This window comes from Myxocyprinus asiaticus, chromosome 14, assembly GCF_019703515.2.
Source record: "Myxocyprinus asiaticus isolate MX2 ecotype Aquarium Trade chromosome 14, UBuf_Myxa_2, whole genome shotgun sequence".
Lineage (NCBI taxonomy): Eukaryota > Metazoa > Chordata > Actinopteri > Cypriniformes > Catostomidae > Myxocyprinus > Myxocyprinus asiaticus.
The window spans coordinates 19,621,329-19,646,482 of NC_059357.1; the positions used below are offsets into that span (position 1 = coordinate 19,621,329).

General features: G+C 37.4%; 1 protein-coding gene across 1 annotated transcript in view; it reads left to right on the top strand.

Annotated features, from left to right (window-relative positions):
- LOC127451964 (myosin-binding protein C, fast-type-like) overlaps positions 1 to 25,154 on the top strand; it is a 53,500-nt gene that overhangs the window by 1,743 nt on the left and 26,603 nt on the right. Inside the window, exons 2-13 of the mRNA XM_051717061.1 lie at positions 2,935 to 3,129; positions 17,665 to 17,700; positions 18,263 to 18,277; positions 18,980 to 19,000; positions 21,627 to 21,647; positions 22,027 to 22,041; positions 22,750 to 22,833; positions 23,196 to 23,344; positions 23,433 to 23,550; positions 24,016 to 24,064; positions 24,417 to 24,473; positions 24,737 to 24,909. Of these exons, the coding sequence (XP_051573021.1) occupies positions 3,108 to 3,129; positions 17,665 to 17,700; positions 18,263 to 18,277; positions 18,980 to 19,000; positions 21,627 to 21,647; positions 22,027 to 22,041; positions 22,750 to 22,833; positions 23,196 to 23,344; positions 23,433 to 23,550; positions 24,016 to 24,064; positions 24,417 to 24,473; positions 24,737 to 24,909 (760 nt within the window). The 5' untranslated portion in view covers positions 2,935 to 3,107. The remainder of the gene's footprint in view (positions 1 to 2,934; positions 3,130 to 17,664; positions 17,701 to 18,262; positions 18,278 to 18,979; positions 19,001 to 21,626; positions 21,648 to 22,026; positions 22,042 to 22,749; positions 22,834 to 23,195; positions 23,345 to 23,432; positions 23,551 to 24,015; positions 24,065 to 24,416; positions 24,474 to 24,736; positions 24,910 to 25,154) is intronic.

The window sequence follows — 25,154 nt, forward strand, 5'->3', positions numbered from 1 at the left end:
TGAACCAAGAATACTCTTTTAACTGTTCAAAAACATATTTGAAAATCGTATAGAGAAGGTCCAGTGGATGTGGTGCGCTTTTAAAAAGGGTTGCCCCTGCTGTGTGTTTGTAGCTCATGTTTCTGTTGAGGTCATGGTAATAGGTGACAGGGTGCCCGCGGGTACATAAAAAGTCTTAAATGTACTTTTTAATATTTAAGGCCATAAAAAGTCTTAAAAATCTTAAATAAATCACAAGAAGTCTTTAAGTTTCGTTTGTGGAGGTCTTAACTTTTGGTGCATGAACAGAGGAGAAGCTTAACAGAATCTGCACGAGTAAATCAATCTCTCTCTCTCTCTCTCTCTAAAACTATTGCTCATGTAATCAACAAAGCTGTCTCACATTTGACGTATACAGCTATTTTCTCTGCCATGTGAATCAGTCAATTTTAATACGTTTCTAATAATGTACATAAATAATAATTATATAATTATGCAAATATTATAATATCAATAATATACATAATATGAAAATATATGATCTATCTTTAATATATAGTATACAGTCTGTGTTCAATATACACCATAACTTAGTATTGACTTGTACTAGTTATACTTCACACAAAAATGAAAATTGTCATCATGTACTTTCCTTCACGCAGTTGCAAAACTGTATAACTGCTTTATGTGGAACTTAAAATGAGATGTTTGGGAGAATGTTGAAGTAGTTGTTAAAGGTATCTGCCAAGAAAAACAATATAAATGCAGTTCAGCACATGATTGCATCATATCTGGCTGGGAAACAAGTAACTAAAGAGAAGGGTCATAATGTAGGCTCCATGCATACATAATTATTATATTATTTACTTATTTATTTAATTATTCATTTTAAGGCACAATTTACAATCACGTTTTTATCAAACCGTACAATTATGATTCTAAGACATTAAAGATATTAAAGCTTCAATTTCTGTTAAAGCATAATTTTCTGGAAAGCTGCTTTGAAACAATCTGTGTTGTGAAAAGCACTATAAAAATATAAATGACTTGAATGTAAATTTTTCATTGCAAAATTGGTCTCAGATTTTTCTTTTATTTGGCCTTAAAAATTCTTACATTTCGTTCCTACAAACCTGAAGATACCCTGGGTGAAGAATTTGCAATAGCAGTTGGATGCTAGAGAGCAGTTTAGTAACACAGGATATGCCGGCCAAGACAAATGTCAAAAGTCAAAGGCTTAACTGATTGAGGATGACATTTTTCTCACTTCGCAATGAGAGCCAGCCACATTGTTCTAAAATCTTACTGTCATTCTGCAGAGCCTGGCAACTTATGTCGATTTGTGCACGCTAAAGTTCACTTTTTGTTATTCATTTCATAGTTATGTTTTCCTTGTGTAATTCATGAATGTAATACAATGTTATATGGTTTAAGTCATTACAGAAATTACTTTTATGTCTACACAAGTTTTGTAATGTCCCCACACCACCTGAGAACTTGCTAGTTTTCCTGAATAACTGTCGTTGTTGGAAATTAATTACAAACGGTCAATAAGATAATAGCCACCACTGTCACAGAACGATCAATTGCTGAGATCAATTACTATCAATTACACTAGTACACCGTTTTTCTATTGCTCTGTATATCAAAGTCAATGATTATCTTACTCCCTTTCTCTCCAATCGATACAGTACCTGCTCCACACAGTAAGGCATTAAGGCACTTATGAACTACCATTAAGAACCAAGGCAAAAGAAAAACAAATACACACTCACACACACCCTTTCCATTACATTAATCAAATAACTCTGGGGTAAGTGATACAGCATAGAGTATTAGCATTTCCATAACTGAACACATCCCTATGAGAGAGTGTGTATGATGAATGGACCATTTCAGCAGGAGGGCTAAGGTTCCGCATGAATGCAGGCCATGTGATTTCCAAGACATTCTTACTTTGAAATTAATATCTATTCCATTGATCTGTCAGCACGCTCTCAAACAATAGTACAGCCACACACTCCTCCATAACCATAATTAGCCATCTCACAAGCATGAAGGCATGTGCATGTGTGTGTGTGTGTCATAAGATTTGTGCTTTGACATTTTATTACAAAATAGTGTTATTGTATGCTTATATTTCATGATGGAACAAGTTGTAGTCTGTCCAGTAGTTCTGCAGTTGTTCTACATTTACTTATGACTGTCATTTCTTTACCAAACCCATATCTGAAGTTCTAATTGAATCAAACAGATTAAGTTAGCACTTGATAAAGTATCTTATTTCCTGGCTGTTGCCTTCTTGTATGTTTGTCAAGTCTCTCTTCTGTCTCCACTGTAATTTCTCTCTCTCTTTCTTTCTCTCTCTGACACTTGCCTCTTAAGTTGCACTCACTATAAATAGCTCAGTCTCTGCCCAGTTTTCTCTCTCCCCGATTAAAGTTCAAAAGAGCGTTTATTGGTGTGTCATGCTTAATAGAGCATCACTGAACTTCCTGCATTCATACCTTGGCCTGTAAAAACCTACGAGATAGGCCTAATGAAAGAGCAGGTTTCCATGTCAGCACACATTTCTTGAAAGATAGTGCTAGTTAGAGATCTTTCAGAGCTGTGAAGTCAAAGGTTCAAGCTCTCAAATAAACTTAACCTCTGACATTAGTGACAGCATTTCAGCCTGATTCTGTTCTCGAAATGTCTCCATATTTCTCAGTTTGAAATCATATTGTAGGTGATCACAAGTGACAAGCACCTCAATCAATATGTCTATCAGTATATCAGCCCATTAGCTAATGGCTTGGTTCACACTTTAACAAGATAACCAATTAGAGACACTTTGTCAGTTTCAGTGTAAACCTCTTTCACTCCTGTCTCTATTTTTCATCTGCTCCTCCTTTCCAAGTTGTATTCCCTTAAGATATCAAGTGCCACTCATTCTGTGACTCTCCCTCCCTCTAGCTTTCTTTTCCATCTCTATCTTGTCACCCACCCTCCGCAATCTTTCTCAAGGATGGGGACGACATGCTTGCCAAGGGAGGAGGGAATAAAAAGGGATGAAGAAGGAAATGGGGACAGATGAATAAAGTGTGGGAGAAAGAGAAGTTAGGCTGTCTGACATATGACAAAACGCCATGCCTGAACCAAAGAAGCCAGGTAAGCCCCTTAAATTAATTTTTTAGTATCGACTATACATTTAATACTACGGTATATCTTAATCACCACTGTTTGTTCTCTTTGTCAGTTTATATAGTGTATCACTTTCATAGAAGAATTGCTCTAACTGGTGGTATCCTAGAGAGTCTGGCTCAAACTCAATTTAGCTGATGCTTTGTTATGTACATTAGTAATTTCATTTGTGCATCTGAATGACAATGTCAATGATATAATCCAGGTCACATTCTTCAATCTTTTTGTTCTATGTACTAATGCTGAGAAATATTGTTATGTATGGTTGAGATGTAAATCAAGGGTCTGAATGACTGTATAACTCTTCGTAAGGGAATGGTGAGACTACCTCAGTTCTGACAGGTGGTGAAAGATTCATTTTATAGGTTGGGTTGGCAGCCACAGCAGTGAGAGGTCAGGTTTCTGCTGAGTTTTGGCAGCAACACTGGATGTAAACGAGGCTATGCTAACAAACTGAGGAGATACTTTATACCTTGATACCCATCAGTTTGAATTATATATCTTGGTGATGACTACTTTAATCATCATTAGTAATTATCAACCAGTGGCAAATACTGTACATTTATCTTCTCAAAACAAGTCAACTCCATTTTAAGGTAGAAAATTAATCTGTTGTTAATGTTGTTAATCAATGGTATATGCTAAGTGACCAGTCCTCATTATTTCAATGTAACTTTTTAAAAATTGTGTTTAATAGTGAAATTCCCGGTGAAGAACTACACTACCCTGAACCTGAGGGGGGAAATACACTGATAAGATGGTGCACATGAAAGGCATCTCAAAGTCGTAATTATGAGTGGGAAACTCTGGATTTTCTTAGAGTCCCGACTTTCTGAGTTAGGAGCAGGTCATGGCAGAAGCAAATTGTTTTTGGTAACAATTCAGTTTTACTTGAGGATTTTGACTGTGCAGTTCAGTGTGAACAGTGGGGGATTTAGGCATGGGCGACATGGGCAGTTGTCCAGGGCGGCATCTTGTGGAGGGCGGCACGAGGCCCACCCGATCTACAACTTCAGAGGCATTCTCATTCACGATCACCACCCCTCCTACACAGTCTTGTACCACTGACTTATTGTTTGATTATCAAATACTTTTTTGCTTCAAATCAAAGTTTATAATGTTGTGATTCACCTGTGGATTTTTTAAGATGAGTGAATGGTATACCTGACATCACAGTGGAATCATTAGCATCATATGTGCATATCATGTGCGCATCATCATATGGATGTTGTGTATCTGACTGAGGTTCTACAATATGGCCTTTTTGATTTCTTAAAGCTAACGTTATTTCTAAACACTAGTGCCACCAAACGGAATTGCAAAAATAAACTTTGTTTTCAAAACAGCTTTCTGAATACGCCCCCTGTCTGCTGTTGGTGAAACAAAGAGATAGTCCCGTTTCAAAACAAACAGAGCAATTTTCATAGCGCAACAGAAACGCAGTGTTTACAGTTTTCGAGGAAATCAACCAATGAATGGCTTTCTTACAGTTACCTCTGCATATTAAATACTTTCTATTAAGAATAGAAAGGTTTGGGTTGGGTTTCCGATTGCGCCCCCTTTAGTGTGCCGCCGGTGCCCCCTTTTATATGGCGCCCCTATGCGTTGCATACATTACATATATGGTTTATGGTTATAAGGTTACCACTGATCAAAAATATGATGTCCCTCTTGCAAAATGCATCCGAAAGATCAAACATTAAAAAAGAAAAATAATAATCCATAAAGCATTTTAGAAAAATCTTCATAGATAGTGAAATTTTATTGATATTTTATTTGATATTTCTTTCATAAGAATATATTTTATATAAGATTTTTTTTATTTGAAGCATGATATTTAAATTTCAATAAAAGCAAAATAGAATTGGATTTTGTTTTATTCTACATAACCCATTAAATGTAATGGTACTGAATAGAGACATGCAAATGGGCTAATATTCCTATAAAAAGCATTATTTTACGGTTGACTTTTCTTTAGGTAAAATCGATCTTTGAATACCAAAATTCGAAACACTGTCCCCAGTGGCCAAAGCGGTATGTTTTGTTGGCCGTATGGGCACGTGTGAGCTCAATTGTCTGTAATACAGTGAAGAGGAATGCATATTTGATCAATTTACCCCAACCCAACCCAACCCCCAAACCAAAACCTAACCATCATTGGAGAATTTTGTTTATGTTTAATGGAAAAATACAACCTCCAAATTGCACTTGGTTTGCTTGCACTGATTACGTGAATGCAATTACTTCCTAGTTTCAATAAGGGATCAGAACCTGGGTCTCCCAAGTTGCTGAAGCAATGTGCTTCCGGTTGCACCACAAAGGAAGGTAAACACAAAGGGGCAGATGCAAAAATGTCTGATGGGAAATAGCGCTGGTTGGTAAGTCGGAATAATGTGGCTGATCGTAGGGTACTGGAAGTCTCGGAAACAACATTCCGACTTCTGCACTATTTCCAGAGAATGACCCACTCAGAGACAGAAGGTCAGATCAGTGTCTTCGTGATGTCGTGTTGTGTTACCATCCCTTCTTGAGATCTGACCTGTCTTCATTATCTCTGCTATGATTCAGTTTTTCCTTCTAACTCAGCCCCATGACACTCGGCTCATGTCTCACCGTGTAGGGTCCAGTCTGAGAGCATGACATCACCAGTGTCAAATAACTGCCACCTTCTATATGGCCGTAACCAGTTGCCTCACAACTACAACTCTATCTTTCTCTCATTCACCCCACCTTCACCCTTATGAGACCACACACAACGCTCCTCTTTTAGTTCATTGCTTCTTAAAGATCACATTTACCACCCTCCATTTAAATCCCACTACCACTGCACACACACAACCCTCTTTGCAGTGAGTGGAGACATGTCAAGATAATGTCTGACTGGATCTCCTGAATCTGTAGTCACTGGCAGAGAGCACGATTCCTTAATAAACAGGTTCCAGAATAGCCTCATGGCCTTGAGCTGCTTGCATTTACAAATGGGCATGTTGACAGTGGAAAAGTGTTTGGAGATGGGTGTGTCCCTGCATTTTGCTCTATGATAATGGATACTCTGTAATGATAGAACAGTAATAGGGACACAAGGATGTGTGCTGTCAACTTGTGCATTGATATTGAATGGTAGCTGGAAAAAAGTCCATGTAAAGCCAGCATCACACTAGCCGACTCACTCTCTTCAGTCGGAGGTATGACACACTTGTGCTACAAAATGGTGAAGGGGTGACATTTGATATAAAGTAATTTAGGATGCGATTCATGGACCTTAACTTGTGAAAGTGTGTGATTGTGTATTTATCCCCTCGGGGATTGCCGTAGAAAGCATATGTCCTTATGCAGCTGTCAGTGAGTAAAGAAATTACTTTCTGTAAAAACAAACTACTTTCTGATTTTATTAGTCATTTTAGTGTAGGGGAACTCCAGGAAAAAACGCTTGGTGACAGAATCACTAAGGATTACAGTCATGAGTTTGCATGTCCACCTAGCCCCTGAAGTGGAAATGGTAATCAGATCGTTAAGGATAAACCAATTTGGCTTGGGTTCGAGGGTTCGAGGGTTCGATCTTGAGGGGCTTGAGCATGGGGCTCGGCTCAAGGACAACCTAAATAAAGTTAGTTAGGGTTAATAATCAAGGAGGTGTAGGGGTGGTGGAGGGATGCCAGAAGAATCGTCATGGGAGTGAGGTAAGCAGCACCTTATACCTGTACGTGATTGTTTTATGATTGAGAGGACCAACTTGACAAGCTCCTCCCAAACCTTTGTTTAGACCTCCATATGCATCTGAGTGCGATCCCTGATGAAAACTTTCAGATCAACATGACGTCTCGTCAGTTCTTCAGTAAAAAAAGAAGCTTATTCGTTAAACACAAGCCCGCCCCTGCGACAGAATGATTTTTTCTGTCATGTTTGATGTGCTTTTCCAGTTGCTGGAACCATTTACTCAGCAGAGAGACCTGTCAGTGAAGAGATTAATGACTTCCCACTGGCAGATGCTATTCCAAGCTACTATATATTATGTAAATGAAGGTTACACCTGAAAATTGCTAGAAAAATTGGCTAGTGTGATGCCGGCTTAATAAGTGTAATTAGCAAGTGAAGTTGATTTACAGATAATAGAGTTGTCAGAAGAAATCATGAGGATTTTAAAGTGTTCAGGGGATGTCATAACGACTGGAAACAGAGCAGGGAGATTTTAAAACAAAAGTACTTCTTTCATAAATACACAAGATCCTACCTTTATACTGTGGACGTACTGATATGCCTCTGTGCTCATGAAACTGAAAGAAAACACAAAGTCATTAAAAATATCTCTGTTTGACACCTCTGACCATCTTCTCATGTCATTCACCCATCGCGTTATAGTTAAGGTGAGCAGATTTTTTGAGTGTTAAATCGGGACGGGAAGGGGAGCAGCTATATTTATGCACACACATACACACATACTGTATACATGTGAAAGTGTATGTTTTTTTATATATTCAGTTTACAACAATTTTAATCACATCTTAAAAATGTAGGAAGACAAATTAATTTTAAAAAGTACAATCAAAATTGTCTTTAATGTTATGAACTTGCATGTGTAATAATACAAGCTGACACTGTTGGAAATTTCATGTCAACTACACATTTTAACACAAATTATTTACAAGCTGAAACATAAAAATGAATCAGAATTATAAGTATGACAATTAAATGCTTGTATCATTAAAAGGTGTAGTGTGTCATAGCTGTCTGAATGTGATCTGCCAAGTCCAATTTAACTCCGCAGGTGTCGGAAAAAATGAACATTTACAGTGACAAAAAAAAAAAAAAAAAACACCTCACGACCATTTTCATGTAATAAAGGGGTGGTGTAGACTCACACAATCAACTCTTAAAAATACTTTCTGTGCTCCCACACGTAATCCATTGTGATCGACTCTTCTCAGAAGCTTCAATACAAACAGGAATTTAGATGACAAAATGCAGAAGAGCGGAGCGCGGAAAAGGGGCGGGGCTAAATAAGATATAGAAACCTATATTTACCGATATTTATAGAAACCTTTTAGCATTTTTCGATTTTTGTTAAGATTTTATTTACTATGTTTATTAAGTGTTTGTACTTGTTAGTTTCCCAATTTAAGTGATTTTTGGTTTTACTACCCTTTTGGATCAATGTAGGCAAAACCTGACCTATGTACACACATGCATTAGCAGGGAGGGATCAATGTCTTAGCATTCAGTGTCTCATTTCCAGCTGGGCTAGTGTAGCATGATCTCATACCATCAACATCACAATGCTTTCTTCTGCATGCATCTCCGTCATGATGGATCACACTCAGATGAGCACTCACATTTGAAATATTCTGGGTTATGTCCTATAGCTTGACACTAATGTGATATGTACTGCATGACCTAATCATATTAATAACTGCTGTTGATTATTCCATACACCAGCAGTGCTTCCGTTCCTAGAGATCTAAAATCAAAATGATTAGCTGGTTCATGAGTGTTTGATTGGATATAAGTTAGTTGGATCTAAACTCTGCAGGAAGATAGATCTGCATGAGCAGGATTGTCCAACATGATAACTTGGGAAATTTACATGTTGCTTCAAAAAGTGAATCAACCCTATTCAGTCAAATAACTGACAAGAACCATCCCCCATCAGACATTTCTGCATCAATTAAAGTGTAAACACATTTCCCTCTAATGCTGCTGATTGCATGTTTGCACTCAAGCAACTTCTGAGACTCGTGTTCTGTTCCCATGGAAACCAGGAAGTAATTGTTTTCACATAAACAATGGTAAGAGTGATTCAGAGGTTGAATTTTCGCATACATTTTTTTTTTTTTTACTGCATTGATGGTTAAAGGAATAGTTCACCCAAAAATGAAACTTCTTGAATTATTCACTTATCCTGATGCCATCCCAAATGTGTCTTTCTTCAGCAGAACACAAATTAAGATTTTTAGAAGAAAATAGAGTTCTTTCAGGTCCTTATAATGCAAGTACACAGGTGCCAGCACTTTAATGGTCCAAAAGTCATATTTAGGCACCATAAAAGTAATCCACATGACTCCAGTTGATAATGAATGTCTTCTGAAGCAAATCAGTTTGTGTAAAAAAATAAAGTCATACACATCTGGGATGGCATCAGGGTAAGTGAATAATGAGAGAATTTTTATTTTTGGGTGAACTATTCCTTTAAGTTTAGGGTTTGGGTTAGAGTTAATAAAAATGGGCATTTCTGTTGACTGTTTTACATAATTTACTACTAGAAAATTTTCTGGTGCCACTCTGTAGACATTTTACCTGGAAACTGAAACATGCCCATATGGTCAACAACACTTGTAATTTGAATTTTGGTAAGCGCAGAACGATTTCAGCAGCAGAATTATCGACCTACTGTTGCCAAATTCACAGTGTGATCAGCCTGTGAAATCAATACGTTGACAACCAAAAAGTATTAGTACAAACATCAGTACCACCACTCCCTATACGCATATTACGAAGTCTGCGTAGGGCACCAATTCTCTTGGGGGCACCATCTCACCCTAGGGGGCACCATAAACTCCACTGGCTGACCTTCCTCGCAAGTTATTCGTTATACGTCTGACGATTGTGCAGCTCTGCGTAGGGCATCAATTTAGCCAGTGGCAGCCCTGGTAGACATGACCTAACTATTCATATATATTACAGTTACATTATTAGCATGACCCATAGCAACCAATTTATTTTTATTGTTTTGCCTATGTAATGAAGTTGTGATCAAATATTGTACACACACTATTAAACTATGCAAATACCACTTTCTGCAAAGTCACGGTCTCCTCTCTCTCTAATCTTCATCTTTAGCTTCACCACCTCATCTTTCCTTTTATATATATGTAGGAAAGAGATATTTACGATTCAAATCCATAACTCAAATCATCACTACTGTCATGCAGAGTGAGAGACTGATAGATATTGCAGGATGTCTCTTAAATGTTTCCTCTCACTGCCAAAAGAATCACTCTCACCATCCTCATAAAAAAGGGAAACTTCATCATCTGTGGCCGACCCTCCCCACACTTGTATCCACTCCAGATGCTTCTAATGCCAATGATACTCCATCACACACCCGCTTGTAAAAATAGATGCCTTCAATCTGGATCTCCTGTTGAATGAAGCCTGAGGGGAAAAAACATATTTTCTGTTGTAAAAAATTAGAAATACTATAAATATCACTAGTCTGTTCCAATAAGAATTTTCTTTATATTCTGAAAATTCAGATATTATAAATTTAATTCATTTATTTTATTTGTTAGATATCAGAGTAAGAGCTAGATTAGACCCTCCAAGCCCCAGACCAATACCAGAACTCAAAGGCCCAGATCCAGACCTAACCCTAAGACTTAGATCCAGACCCAGTTCAAGACTAGACTCCTCGATGCCCAGATCCAGACCAAGAGCTAACCCCAGTACTGAGATCCAGACCATGAGCTGTCACTCCAGTAACCAGGCTGTCCATTTTAATGTACTGAAATCGAGAACATTTTGAATTTATTGCAGCGTTCATTTCAGATACTGAGACACTTTTAAGTAACTTTTCAGATCCATAAAATTCTCGCAGATCTCTGTAATGGTAAAGACACCTCTGGTTGAGGTAATTATCACTTTTAGTATGTTGGAAATTGACTGCGGTCTCGTCTGTAAGCCGAGACCCAGATCTAGACCAAGAATTTTTGGGACCCAGACAAATACATTGAGTTATGAGACCCTGACCAAGCCTCCAGTGCAGTTTGACATTTTGAATATTATTCATTTTATTTGCATCTTTTGATATTAATATATTTTAAACATTTAAAAATTGCCATCAGTCCCAGAATATAAGGCCCATTTTCGATTGGATTGGCAGTATATGATAATTTATAGTAGGCTACATTTTTGAGCACTGGAGATCACACTCCAAACACCTGAGCCTGACTCTAAACACTCTGACAGTCCTTTCAAATTCTGTTTGTATAACACTGTATGTGACAAGTCGAAGTGCATTTGAAGTACATACTATATGGTGGTATGCTAAGGCATTACATTAACGCAGGGTGGTGTGGGTAGACATGATAACTCAGGCTCAAAAAGAGTTAGGGCTTTGGGGCCCCTGCTTCCAGTTATCACATCCAAAGATGTGTCTGAGAGCCTTGACAACATTGGCAACGTTTGTCTTTCCCCATTGGCCTATCGTTCTTAAAATTGTAGAACTCAGGTGTTACTTTAGGCAGTCAAAACTTGACTTGAATAGTCTTCGATCATCTCTTTATTTTGATTGGCTGGAAAGCTTACGGTTCAAAGAGGGCTTTTTCCTGTTAAAATTCAGTTAGCTGCATAAGCAGCATTGTAAGAAGAATACAGAGAGTAGTGAAGTAAATGTCAAAAGAGATTATCTTAGTGAACATTCCATAGAGGTTACCCAGCAGAATGGAGAGCGAGAGTGATTTGTCAGCAAAGTGAAGGGAGAGCACTAGAACTGTAAGCTAATGTAATGGAAGTGAGCAAATTCTGAGTGTAGCGACCTATAAGATATACTGGTATTTCACTCTGATCTCGATTTCACGCCTTTTCAGAATTTCAGGTTTTTCTAGGCTTCAGAATAGCAGCATGACCCACAGAGATTTGCATCTCTGAAACAGTTATGGATATTATGGATTAGCTATATCAGACCTTCCATGTTTGGATTTGACAGAAACAAATAGGGTAGAAAACTTTAAATATCCTCCAGCCTTAATATAGAATTGTACATGAAGATGGAGAGATATGCAGTCATAGAGGATGTATTTATGGAAATGTATTCACATTATTGAAGGAGAGTGGCATAGGAGAGGAGAGGGTATTAGACCACTCATTTTCACTTTACTTGTATGATGTTTATGAAATGTACTCATAGATTTTTGAGTTTTCTCTGTGCTAATTAACATGACCACGTTAAATTTGGTTCATCTCACTTACTATATAATCTCTGTCTGGTTCTCTGGCTTATTTTCTGTCCCTCTCTCTCTCTTTCTCTAAAACTCTGTCTCTTTTCATCTCTCTTAGAGACAAAACAGTGGGAAAGGTGTAAGAAAATTTTTTGTGAAGTTGGTTAAATCCACATTTTTGTATAGAGTATATTTGTATATTTTGTGTAGCGATAGTGTGTCTATTAAGTTTTAGCACTGTGTAGCAGTGACAGAAACCAAGACTTGAATGACGGAGAGTGCTGATGACTGGTAATCAGAGAAGTCCCAGGGGTGAAATGGCATAGTAGGAGACCAGGAGCCTTTAGAGAATTTAGGTAGCAAGAAATTGTCAGAAAAATTTGTCTGCCTCATTATAGCATCAGTCCTATTTAGGGACATATGTCAGAGGGAAATTATCTCATCAAAGTGAATGTTTCTTCAACTTTGGGCACTTTCATGTCCCGATGGATGATAATGTTTATTAAAATAACTTTTATATTTTTGTTAAATTAATGTCTCATTAACACTGAATTGCAAACTTTTTACCAGACCTTCATCATTTATTTTTGGTACTTCTCAAATGCCTTTTATATAGGTTCCATCGGACTATTGGCATGCATAGATCTGGGCTGTGTGCCCAGTGCTATTTACACTTATTGCAAATAATTATTTGGCTATACTGAGCCTGTAGTAGGGAGCCCTATGCAGCCACATATGTCACTTAATACGTTTTTTCAAAAATGTAAAAAATATCATTTCCATCACCCTCATTTCCACATGGAATTATATTGAACACAATACTGATTTAAGATTTTTTAGGAATTTTTATTAAAAAAAATAAATAAATAAATAAAAAAAAGAATGACTTAAATCTCCTTTGTTAGAAGGAGCCAAATAAAAAATTATTTAGTGAAAGTGTAAACATTTTTTTAATGAGATCTTTCATTTTAGAATACACAGTGCCAAAAGTGCGCAAAGTTGAAGAAACACCCATGATGAACTTGCTTTAAAGGCCATTGTTTTTGCAGAAAGCAAATCAGTCTAAATGTACTCTGTTCAAAGATGAACATATCAAGCATGCTGTATGTTGTGTTTTGGATGATGGTGTGCTGGTGTCACCAAATTCATACTTGTGTAAGCTGGTCTTTTCTGCAGTGTAGGAGGCCAAGGAAATAAAAGATGATTCATAGATGTTTTCCTCAGTTCAACAGATGAGAGCATGAGAGTTAGAGTGGTTTCCATAGTGACATCATGCCACATGTGCACCATTGCAGTGATGTTAGCAATGAATTTAAGAGGAAAGTGCCATTTTAATATAAGCTGACAGTGATTCTCCAACTCAGCAAAGATTTTGTAAAAAATTTTATAACTGCAGACTAAATCTTGGAGCCGGGCGAATTAATGCAGCCAGACCCATTTATCATGGGTATGTTAATTGTTGCTCAGAACACTTGAGCATTTCACAGTAGAATTCAGAGTTGTTTCAGGTGCTTGTTTGTGTAGACGTGACATACAGCTATCTGGTGACCCGGTGCTGTGTCCTTTTATGGGTGGACCTCTCAGCCTGGTCCTTACATCCTTAGGCAGGAAAAGCATTTATAACTTGCTGGATTTCTGCATCCCACTCCTCTGAGACGAGGAGATATACCAGAAGTGCTTGAGCGCCATTAACAGATTGCTCAGTGAAAGACAAACCTTATCAAAAATAGATGTGTCGGGACTTCAGTATGCAAGTAGAGACCACCACCTGAAGGGCAATCACGCAATCTGACCCCTGGGGCCAAGGCCAAGTGTGGTGTCTCATATCTTTAACACTAAATAGTGAACGGCCCCCTTCCTCCAGTTCTAGAGTCAATCTGAAGCTAAGTTTGTGTTTGAACATGAGGAGAGTGTCAGGGAAGGTGAGGGTGGAGTCAGAGACTAGCACACTTCAAAAGCAGTTTACACCTACTGTTGGCCAGAGGGTAGAGTACAGGACAGGCACAAATGGTCCCCGCTCTACTTGCTGTATACTGCTGAAAGGACCAGTTAGACTAGCAGGTATTTCCATAAGGGTTCAGGCTGGTTAGTGCTGGTTTGGTGCTGGTCTAGCTGGTTAACACATATAACCATGATATGTACCAGCAAAAAAAAAAAGCTTGTCAAGCAGCATAGTCTTTCTGCTCAAGCTTAATTCTTACTGGTAAAGGTAGTTAAGAAGCAGTAGTGTAATTTAGGGCATACACAGGCATATGCTGTATACCCACCTGAAATAAATGATGATACGTATAGCCGGCAGAACATCGAGTAGTCTTTTGACTCTTTTGAACATTTTCAATCTACTAATGCAATGCCGCAGCACTGTTGAGTGAATTGTGTGTGAGTATATATATATATATATATATATATATATATATATATATATATATATATATATATATATATTTTTTTTTTTTTTTTAAGTGTACAGAGATTCTCTCTAAACGCACACGGAGCAGCAGTAGGCAGGAGCGCAACTGATGGCACTGGCAAGACAGACAGTCCAACTGAGCTGATCCACCAATCAGAATGTTCATTGCAGACGTGACTGGATATTTGCTAACCAATAATATTTATTGAGTAATAATAAAGTGTTAATAAAGTAATATACATTTTCATAGTAGCCTAATTAAAGGAACATTAATGACAACTATTAATTAGGGATGTGCTGAACAACTAATTTCACTGACGTTTAAATTTTGGAGTCGACTAGTCTAAAAAGAAACCAAACTTCAGAAAACAGTCAAAAAATTGTTTATGCGACCCATTTAAAATACTTCATCTATTCCAAATCTGAAGCAAAATTCAGCTGAAAAGGTGCATTTATCTGCGACATGCTCGCCTTGAATTATCATCATTGTACATTAAATATAGAACACGCATTCACCTTTAGCGAATCCAGGATTATTAACAACTGAATGAATAGTGCAGGACCAATAGCGCAACCCTAATAGCCTGTTCTAAACTGAATTCACCAAGTAAAAGATACTTAACATATTAAATCAGTCAAGACATTGTTGAAAATAATTAACAGATGGGCTAAGCCAAATCTATGAGAGAAACAAATGCGCTGAAAAGTTGCACGTATTTCACGACATGCAGTCATGCATTAGCCATTGATCTAATATGACAGCTGTTAAAGAACGTTAGCCAATAACAGTTACAATGTAAAATAAATTGCTATAGGATAGAAAAAAATAGGCCTATGATGTAGCCTACAATAACCCTAATATATTCTAAACATGACGTGCACACAGAATAAAAGATAGTGTAACTCATTAAGCACACATTTTTTGATGAGCAAAATGAACACGTCGACAAGGTCCGGTAAAAGAAGGGACTTGACTCACCTGAGGCGGCTAACCTGCGCTTGAAAAAGCCCACTCGGTGGGAAAATAACTTACAAGCACGCACATATTTAAAGAAGACTCAAATGTGAAAACATCTGACTTTCAAACCAATGGAACCAACAGGGGCGGAACCACATGCACTTTGATGCGGTCAAAGATCGATAAAATGTGCAATACTTGTAAGACAACATGTGAGCTTCCTCATCTAACTCAACTGCTGCATCTGAAAACACGTACTGTCACAGTATGTACAATATTTGATGAAGAACGCACATATCTGCCGGCAAAACAGAACATTCTTTTAGGTATGCAAGTGAGTAGTATGAATAGATTTCGGACATACATCATCCGGGGTACCTGGGCATTGTCTCATGACCCGAATATATGACGTAAGAACAACAACCGTGAAAACTATCCACTCAGGTTTTATTAAAAAAGCACAATTTAAGCACAAGGAACAATTATCATGGTATATATAGCACTTACAGTTGAGAAGAGCCATCCGACTCACGATTCATCGCCGCTCTTTTAAATCCAGCATTTTGAATGTGACGTCACCTCATGTCCTGAGGGATTATGGGATCGTAAAGTGTCTAGTCGATCCGCACTTCAGAATCTCACCGGAAATAATAGTTCATCCTGGTACTTCTCGTTTGCTGCTTCCTGAATACTGTGGATTCGGACAAACTACTCCATTGGCATACTGTATTTGGCATACAATATATTAGGGAAGTATGGATATTCGGACACAGCAAACGTGATAAGCAATATCTCAATATAAAAAACCGTGCAAAGACTTGACACCCTGGCAACTGTAGCAAAATTTCATGAAATGTCACTTAATCGACCAAAGCCTCTTTACAAAACTGCATGGGGATGAAGTGCATCAAATATATTCTGCGGAGGTGCGCTGACTGTCGCATGGCCAAGTGCTTGTGAGTTTACTTTTCTTGGATTTTGGAATAACTGCAACATTATAACCACGCACTGCAAGACTGCAAAAACGTATTAAAACTGCATACTTTGTTGACGTGTTAAAACATTATAAGAAGACCATCAAACGGATGCAGGGCTCTGCGTCGGGGTGGACGAAATACCAGTAGAAATGTGTTAACAGCAAGAGTGTTTAAGGATCGTGTCTATTGCGGTTATGCAAAATCCATGGCAAAGAATGCGCATTCCAAAAAATTATTATATTGTAATATATTATATATCATAATATACGTATCATTTGTTATAATTTTGCATTATTTTTGCATTTCTCACGGCCTTGGATGATAGTGCTCCCTCTCTCTTGCACGCACGCATGACCAAACACAGCGAGACATGAGACATGATATAAAAGCCCCACTTCCCTTAGTCTTTCATAAATTCACAATATGCCCACCTCTTCAGAGACTACTACACTACTATTAAGAAGCCTGGTTAGGGCATAAGGATGAAATGAGTTTCTATGATACATGCAGAGTTCTATTGACAGACTTGAAAACAAATTAAGTCTTTCTAATTGTCTTCTGTGTGCCCCAATAACCTACAAACTATTGTAGAACCGGATCCTTCACATGCCACATTTTAATGTTCACTGCATGCCACTTTAGTAAAAAAGATTTTGAACAGGAACAAATTAAATAATAATCAGGGATGATGTATTTCTTTCCCTCACAAGAGGCTAACCTAGACATAGGTAAAAGCTGAACAAAGATGTCTTGGCCTTCAAATGTCATTTAGTTTCTTTTTAAAGTTATTCTTGAAATCTTCAAATGTTCAGCATTTGTGTGAGAATAAATTGTTTTCCAAAATTGGTTGTATTTATTGTTCTGATTCTTTTCTGAGTCAAAGTCAATTTATGTTGGACTGTGTGTTCGCTGGTAACCGCTCTTTGTTTGCATGGGATGGACAGTATATGTTCAGTCAGTCTGATGTCTTTCATGATTTACATAATACTTTATGTGTACATGAACATCTAAAGAAATCATATGAGATTTAGAGGTTACTTGACCATCAATTTGGGTCACTGTTTATATGTATTTTTTATTCATGAATATTCATGGCGGTTATCACAATCAACAAAGTTTGACTCAGTTTATCTGTCTTTTGATATTTAAATTTGTTTGGGCAGCTTTTATTTCAAGCTATTATGATCTCTTTTGAATACTGTGATTTAAATACTTGTTTTTTAGGTGCCAAGGCAGAGAAGGAGAACGCTCTCCCTGCTGGTGAGTACATGCATTTACTTATAGACTCATCACTTGTGTAAACTTCTTACTCTGTAACTCTATGCATCTCTACGGAAGCCCTGAACCGCAAGATGTTTTAGGTGTCTTAGTGCCTTCCTGAGCCTATGAGCCTAATTCTTTTCTCTCTGAATTTTTTTTTTCTCTATGAACATATTTTCTCCTCAAGAGGAAACTCATGATATTTTTTTTTTCTTGCAAGCTAACAGTTAGTATGTTGTACCAACCTCGGCCACCAGGTGCCACTATCAGTTAGAATAAAATCTTATGCTTACAAGGCGACAGAAATTTCAGAGAGAAAAAATAACAATTTCAGAGAGAGAGAGAGAAAAAAAAATGGTCAGGAATATTTGTAGGAGATAGGCTAAGACACATAAAGAAGACACCTAGACACCTAAAAAAAAAAAATAACATTGTGATTTTTTTTTTTTAACCTTGCGGTTCAGGGCTTCCGTATATCTCTAAGATAATGTTAACCATTCATATTTTACTCATTTTTTTTCAAAAGCAGTCTGACTCACTCTTTGTAATTCTTATTTCACAGATAAGCCTAGAGAAGGTGGGTCACCTGGTCTGAATCTTCTCATGACCACCATGTATCTTCATTCTGTCTGTCTGATTTTAATAAATTGACTAAATTAAAGTATTTTAAGTAAAAATACAACATACATAAATAATGCCCCAAAAATCTTATCCAAGAGGCAAATATTGTCCTATAATAATAATAAAAAAAGTACATTTCTGACCCTGATATATATGAATATGTGTGTATGAATTTATTGTATATGTATGTCTATGGACAATATGTGCATTAAATCTGATTGTGAGCAATTATGATAATCCAGCACAGTTTTTCACAGTGAGCAATTATGATAATCCAGAGTGCACACTTTGTTGGAGTGTGTGCATACACTATGGTAAAAATGGTCTCTTTTGGAGCTAAGCTTTGGTAAGAGTGAGAATTGTACATTGTGTAAAGGTGTGAACTGTGTGTGACTGTTAGGGCACTTTTTTTGTTAAATATTTGTTGAAATTATGGATTTATGTTCCAGTCTGTTTGAGTATGAATGGAGATGATATCTGCATGAAATCACAGTGCTGAAAATTGTACTTGACAGGCCTGTCTGTTGAAACTTTCTCTTCAGCCCCTGACTGCAGGAACAGGACACCAGGACTTTGTGTCTGTAGTCTGTTGGTGTTTTAACCTGTCTCTATGTGCTGCCTTAACCTCATTATGCTTTCATTGTTTGTTTTTATTTAGAGGCAAATGAGGGCCGTGATGGTAAGGCAAAGAAACAGTCCTTTTGGCTCGCTGTGTGCGTGTGCTTATTTATCAATGTGCTAGTTGCTTCTGTGACTGTGCACGTGAACAAATGTCAGTCACTGTCTCTGTGGTCCACAGGTCTGTCACAGGGGTTCTGACTGACCAGAATGAGACCAACAAGTAAACAACTGATTTACTGATGAAATCTGAGACTGCTCTGGCGAAGACCAAGTTTTTTAATTTTTTATACATTTTAGTTAATTGATGCAATGGACAATTTGCAATTGACATTTCACTGTCTTTTAAAATTCATATTGTGTTTTAAGATTCACCAAAGCAATAAACCTAAATAAGATTCGCTTAAGGAAATTTTTTCTTTATTCAAGTCAGGTTTCGCCAAAGCATCCAGGTGAAGAACATGCTATATTCTAGCACATTATTAATACTATTTTAAGTGAAATGCATTTTATTGCTGAACATTTTGATATATACCTTGTTTATTAGAGGTGGTATATATCAATGTATGTGTGCAGGTGTGCACAAACAAAAGGTGTTTAACTTAACTCCTGGTCACATGACAAAAAATCTAACAAGCTTTGTTAGATTTTTAAGAAATCCAACAGGCCTACAATTTATTTTTATTTTTTCCCCCAGACTAAAGCTAAGTGCACACTGTATGATTTTTATGATCCTTTACAATTGTTGCCTGTCAGACTGTACAATATAGATCATTCCCAAGACTCCAAATTGTGTAATTAGAGATGTGCAAAAGGACCAGTTTTCATAATCAACTAGTTGGTGGGTTGTCTGACTGACTAGTCGACAATCGGTGTAAAGGAACCCATGTATAATAATTAGAATTAGAATTAGAAGCATTAGAATTAGAAGCGTTTCAGAGGGATACATGGACGTGAAGCGCAGCATTTCAACATGGAAGCTAACAGATATTCAACCAAAAAATAGGCTAAATAACTATAACATAGTTTTGCACAAAACTATCAAAGAAAATAATAAGAAAATCTCCAATAAAGAGAGGCACTAAACCATTTATGAATACAGAATGGTGCATTTCAATGTAATCTGAGAGTATGGGAGCCTAAGGGTGATCCTCGCTGCACATTCAAAAGTGCAGAACTGTAAGGTTATATTGCAGATCCACAACTAGTTTACAGCATGCAGAAGTTTTAACCTTTTTTACTGCATCTATTTATTTAAGCAGTGTCAGACCAAATCAGCAAAAGACTTGAATCTCTCCACAATACCTCACAAATACAGTAACATTACTCACAGCAGAGGATTTAACACGAATGCTCAGCATCTGTGTACAGTCGAACGCGAGCCTGTCAAAGTATACTCCATATAACTGTGCGTGCATACACTGGTGGTTGGCACATGCGTGCCAAGTATGCTGTGAGACACTGGACTTTCTCTTCAGGAGTTTAGACACATAAATATGTCTTCATATTCCTTCATACTCGAGTTATACAAATGCAGGTATCTCCTGACCGCCTCACACACGCACTCTTGACTTGCACATCCACTGTTGTTGTTTTTACCTTCATCTCCTGATGTTTAGTGGCAATTACATCTTCTAGCACTTCTTCATGACAGCAATGGCTCAAAATGTAAGTTTTGCCACCTTGTGTACCCAATAATTAGTGAAAATAATTCAGGAGCATGGGTGAACATTCAGTGCTCGTGCACTCTGCTGATGAGGAGATTTGCGTCACGCATCCTGTACGTATACTTTGGGCTTTAGATTCATTGCTAAGGCAATTAATCGGCTGTTGCTGAACATGTCATACTAAGTAATCACAGAAAAATTCCAGGAATTTGACTCAGACAGCAAATTTGTGGCCAGTACAGTGTGAACCTGGCTTAATTTGTTTGGTCATGACATACATCATGTCATGATGTCTTGAAAACAACTTTGTTTGAATTTAACATCTTGAAATGTTTGTAGAGGTGTGGTGACCATTCCTAGGAGGCCAAGTTAAAATAGTATACTGATACTCTGAAGTGGTTGTCACATTGAAAGTTTCACCATTGGAAATGTCTGGATCTGTTTTTGAGATCCAGTGCTGGAGTGTGAGAGTGTTAGGGTCAGGACATTTAGCAATATGAGGTTAGGACACCCAGAGCTGGACAAGAGCTTGGAGAATGTTCACAGTGCACATGTTTAGTGGCTGACATTGGTGTTAAAATTCAGCAGAGCATTTGTCTAATCTGGGATAAGCGTGTCTAGGTACAGTAAATGTTATACATTAGGATGGTTTGGTCTAAACCTTGGTGTCCTGAAGTTTGGCCCCAGAAATAGTTTGAAAATATGCTGTTTACAAAGCTTGTTTTTTAAAAAAATAAATATTATTTTTTAGTATAAGCCAAGCTAAGCATTGCACTGTGACTTTTCATCAGTGTCATGTTCAGTATATCAAATTGACTTGCATAAACATAAAACAGCAAGTGAATGTGAAAGTGAAGTTGTTTCTCTGATTTTATGGAAATGCATGATATAATCTGACCTTGATTCCATACGGATAGTTGATGTATCTAGTGGCTACATAAGCATTTTGAAACATACACATGTATTGATTGGTTTTATATAATGTACATTTCATATTTACTGCAAATTATTTTTCTTTAGAGCTATTGTCTGATTATGAAGGTGAGAAAGAAAATGAATTTTAAATAATCAGCCATCACAACCATCCACATAACTTCAGTTTAACCAGCATCAAAACACCCATTACCAATACCACTATGATGATAATGGTTTGCAGGGAAATGTGTACAGTGTGAAGAATTTGTATGACTGGTTAATAGAGAAATAACTTCATTAACGACTATGCACTTTATTTGTTCTGAAAGACTGAAGGACAAGAGGAAGGCAGTTTCTGAGCGCGCGTGCGTGTATGTTAGTATGTATGTGTGTATGAATGCCTCCTAATAGGTCAGCCTTAAAAGGGCCCTAAAGACTTGGCCTATATTATCAACTTTCTAATGGTTTCCCTCGTTCTCTCTCTCTCTCTTTTTCTCTGATACAGAATTGCCTGAGGATGGTAAGACACACAAATCCTTTAGCATGTATTGTCAATGACATATACATGAAAAACAAAAAACACAAAAAAACAAAACACTTTCATAACGGTCATGCAAAAGGAAATTGTGTAAGTGTCTTTCACATCCCAGTGCAGACCTTAAGAAACTGAAAAGGATAAAAGTTGAGCATAAAAATCCCCAACCTGCCAATGACCCCATGGAATCAAAATCAGAGTTTTGTGTTTTTAGTCCATGTCTGTTAGCTTAGCTGTGCTATTGTGCACCTAAAAGTTGAAAAGTCAACTTTTAGCATATTTACGAATTTAGAGACTTTAATAAGAATTTACAGTCTCTTCCAGGAAAGCGAACCAAAAATATTGATGATTCATCAATCACACACACATTTCTGACTAGCAATAGCAGGTAGCAAGTCACGTTTGTGGCTGTGACGCAAACTAAAGGCTAATGGCTATTTAAAAAAAGAACAAGCCCTTCGATATGTCCCACCCTTACTTCTTGTTTCAACTGGAAATACATAAACAGGAAAGAACCCTGGGCTCAGCAAGCGATTTCATGGGGTCTTTAAATGATAAGTGAATATCAAGAATTATGAACTCCTTTCAGCCGCTTTTCATTCCCTGTTTACTATGCCTTGTCTATCATGTCCATTAATGTGGGCATTCAGTAGATCATATTAGTTTACACCATTTCTCTGACTCCCCTGGTAGAACATGTCCCAGGAGAAGAGCCTCAGCGGTCTGAGATAACTGGCCTGTTTGTGGAGAAGCCTCAGAGTGTCACTGTAATTAAAGGTGAGACAGTTCTCGACTGTTCTCTGCTCCACTGCTGAATTCATTTGAAGATTTGAGAACTATGTGTCAAAAAAGAAAGCTATAAACATAGTGAAATATATTTTCCTGTAAGCACATATCAATGGACGGCATTGAACATCTAAAATAAATGGTATTTAGAGATTCATTTTCATATCTTATGGAGCTCCTTTCCACAGGTGCTCACTGGGGGCTTTCAGACATTAAAGCATTATTTGTTGTGAAACAATGTCCATTGACATTTATTTAATATGTATTTTATATGTATTTGAAATAACGTGGATTGTGAAAAGAGCTTTACAAATCAAATTTACTTGCCTTCTTCATTTTATCATTGATAACAGGGAAAGATTTCACATTTGTGGCAAAGGTGGACTCCTCTCAGCTGCTAAGAAAGCCAGCTATGAAGTGGTTGAAGGGGAAATGGTTGGATCTGGGCAGCAAAGCTGGGAAACACCTGCAGTTCAAAGAAACCTATGACAGGAACAGCAAGGTGTGTGAAGGAATGTATGTTTTATATATGAGCTGTTTACCTAACCCTAACCCTAAAACAGTAACTAGCTCTTCTTTCTGTATGTAAGATATACACCTATGAGATGACCATTGTTAAGGCTGTGGACGGGGATGCAGGAGGCTACCGTTGTGAGGTCACATCCAAAGACAAGTGTGACAGCTGTACGTTTGACATCACTGTTGAAGGTAGGACATTACACTGTTATGAGTACAAAATATGAATGGGATAGTTCACCAAAAACATTACAATTCTGTTTTCATGTTAACACCCTCTTCTGTGGAATATTAAAAGAGATGTTAGGCAGTACATTAGTTTCAGTCACCTTACATTCTGCCTAACATCTCCTTTTGTATTCCATGGAGATTTAACACAGCACTTGATGTACCTCATAGAACATTTATGATGCAAATTTTCAGACAGAGAACCGAGTCATTTAACACACCCAATGTGTGTGCATGCACTTTACTGTAAGCCACTGAGCTTATTTATTATTCAGTTGGTATTTAGCTGATTAGATCCTCTCCTGCTAGTTACGCAGCATTTAGTAAATTAGCACTACACATTTATTGGCTTTGACAGCAATCAGATTGTGGAGCAAATCAGACTCTCACAGTTTTTCATCATCGTCATTTGTTTCATCTTCTCCCCAGCTGCCGAAGAGGCACAGCAAACAAACATATTGGAGGCATTCAAACGATCGTGAGTTTGTTCTCTTCTGTATGCAGAAATTCTTATGTACAAAGTTTCTCTTTTGTCTTTAATTGTGTACTTGTCAGTTTATCTGGGGTACCAAATAACAATTTGCATTGCGCGAGACAAAACTCAGATTGCACCATGAGATTTACCTATTAGGAGTACTTTAAAATGTCAGCCCTCCTTAAAGTCAAATATGGTGCTTATGTTATTTGTTCAAAACATTATTTACAGTTCATTAGTTAGTCATAATAGTTTTTCTTTTTTGTCTCAAAATTTGCTTTGCTTGCAAAACCTGTATCGCATGCTGAGATGCTCTCTAACATTTTTTCATTAATTTACCCTCTACCATCCATAGGGGAGATGCAGGAGAGGATGCAGGAGATCTGGACTTCAGTGGTTTACTCAAGAAAAGGTCTGGAACACATTTTACATTCTAAATGTCTTTTCTTTTTACTCTGTACAATACATCATCTTTCATCATTGATGAACTGGTGTCATTCATTCAGTGTATCATCAGTAATGAACTTAACTCATTTTTATGCATGAATGCACACAGCTCTGAAAGAGTCCATAATTTAAATATCCAATACTGACCAATACGATACATTAAAAGCAATAATATTGGGAGATAACCGGTATGGTGCCCGATGTATTGTGCATCTGTCTTTCCCTCAGAGAAAGGAAGCAGAAGGAGGAGCCTGAGGTGGACGTGGATGTGTGGGAGATCCTGAAGAAGGCTAAGCCATGTGACTATGAGAAGATCGCCTTCCAGTACGGCATCACTGACCTCAGGGGCATGCTTAAAAGACTGAAGAAGATGAAGAAGGTGGAGCCCAAGAAGAGTGATGGTGAGACACGCAATGGATGCATACAGATACAGTCCCTCACACACATATGCTGGCCCAAAAAATTATTTTGACACTTAAGCCACAATTAAAAATGTATGAATGTTGTCGCATTAGATATTAAAATATAAAATCATTTAAATTCAAAGAAGGATAGCACAAGCACACCTTTAAAACAAAATATTTTACAGGATTTTAAATGATAAAAAGTATTTGTATATATTTGTAATAATGAATAGTTATTGTTC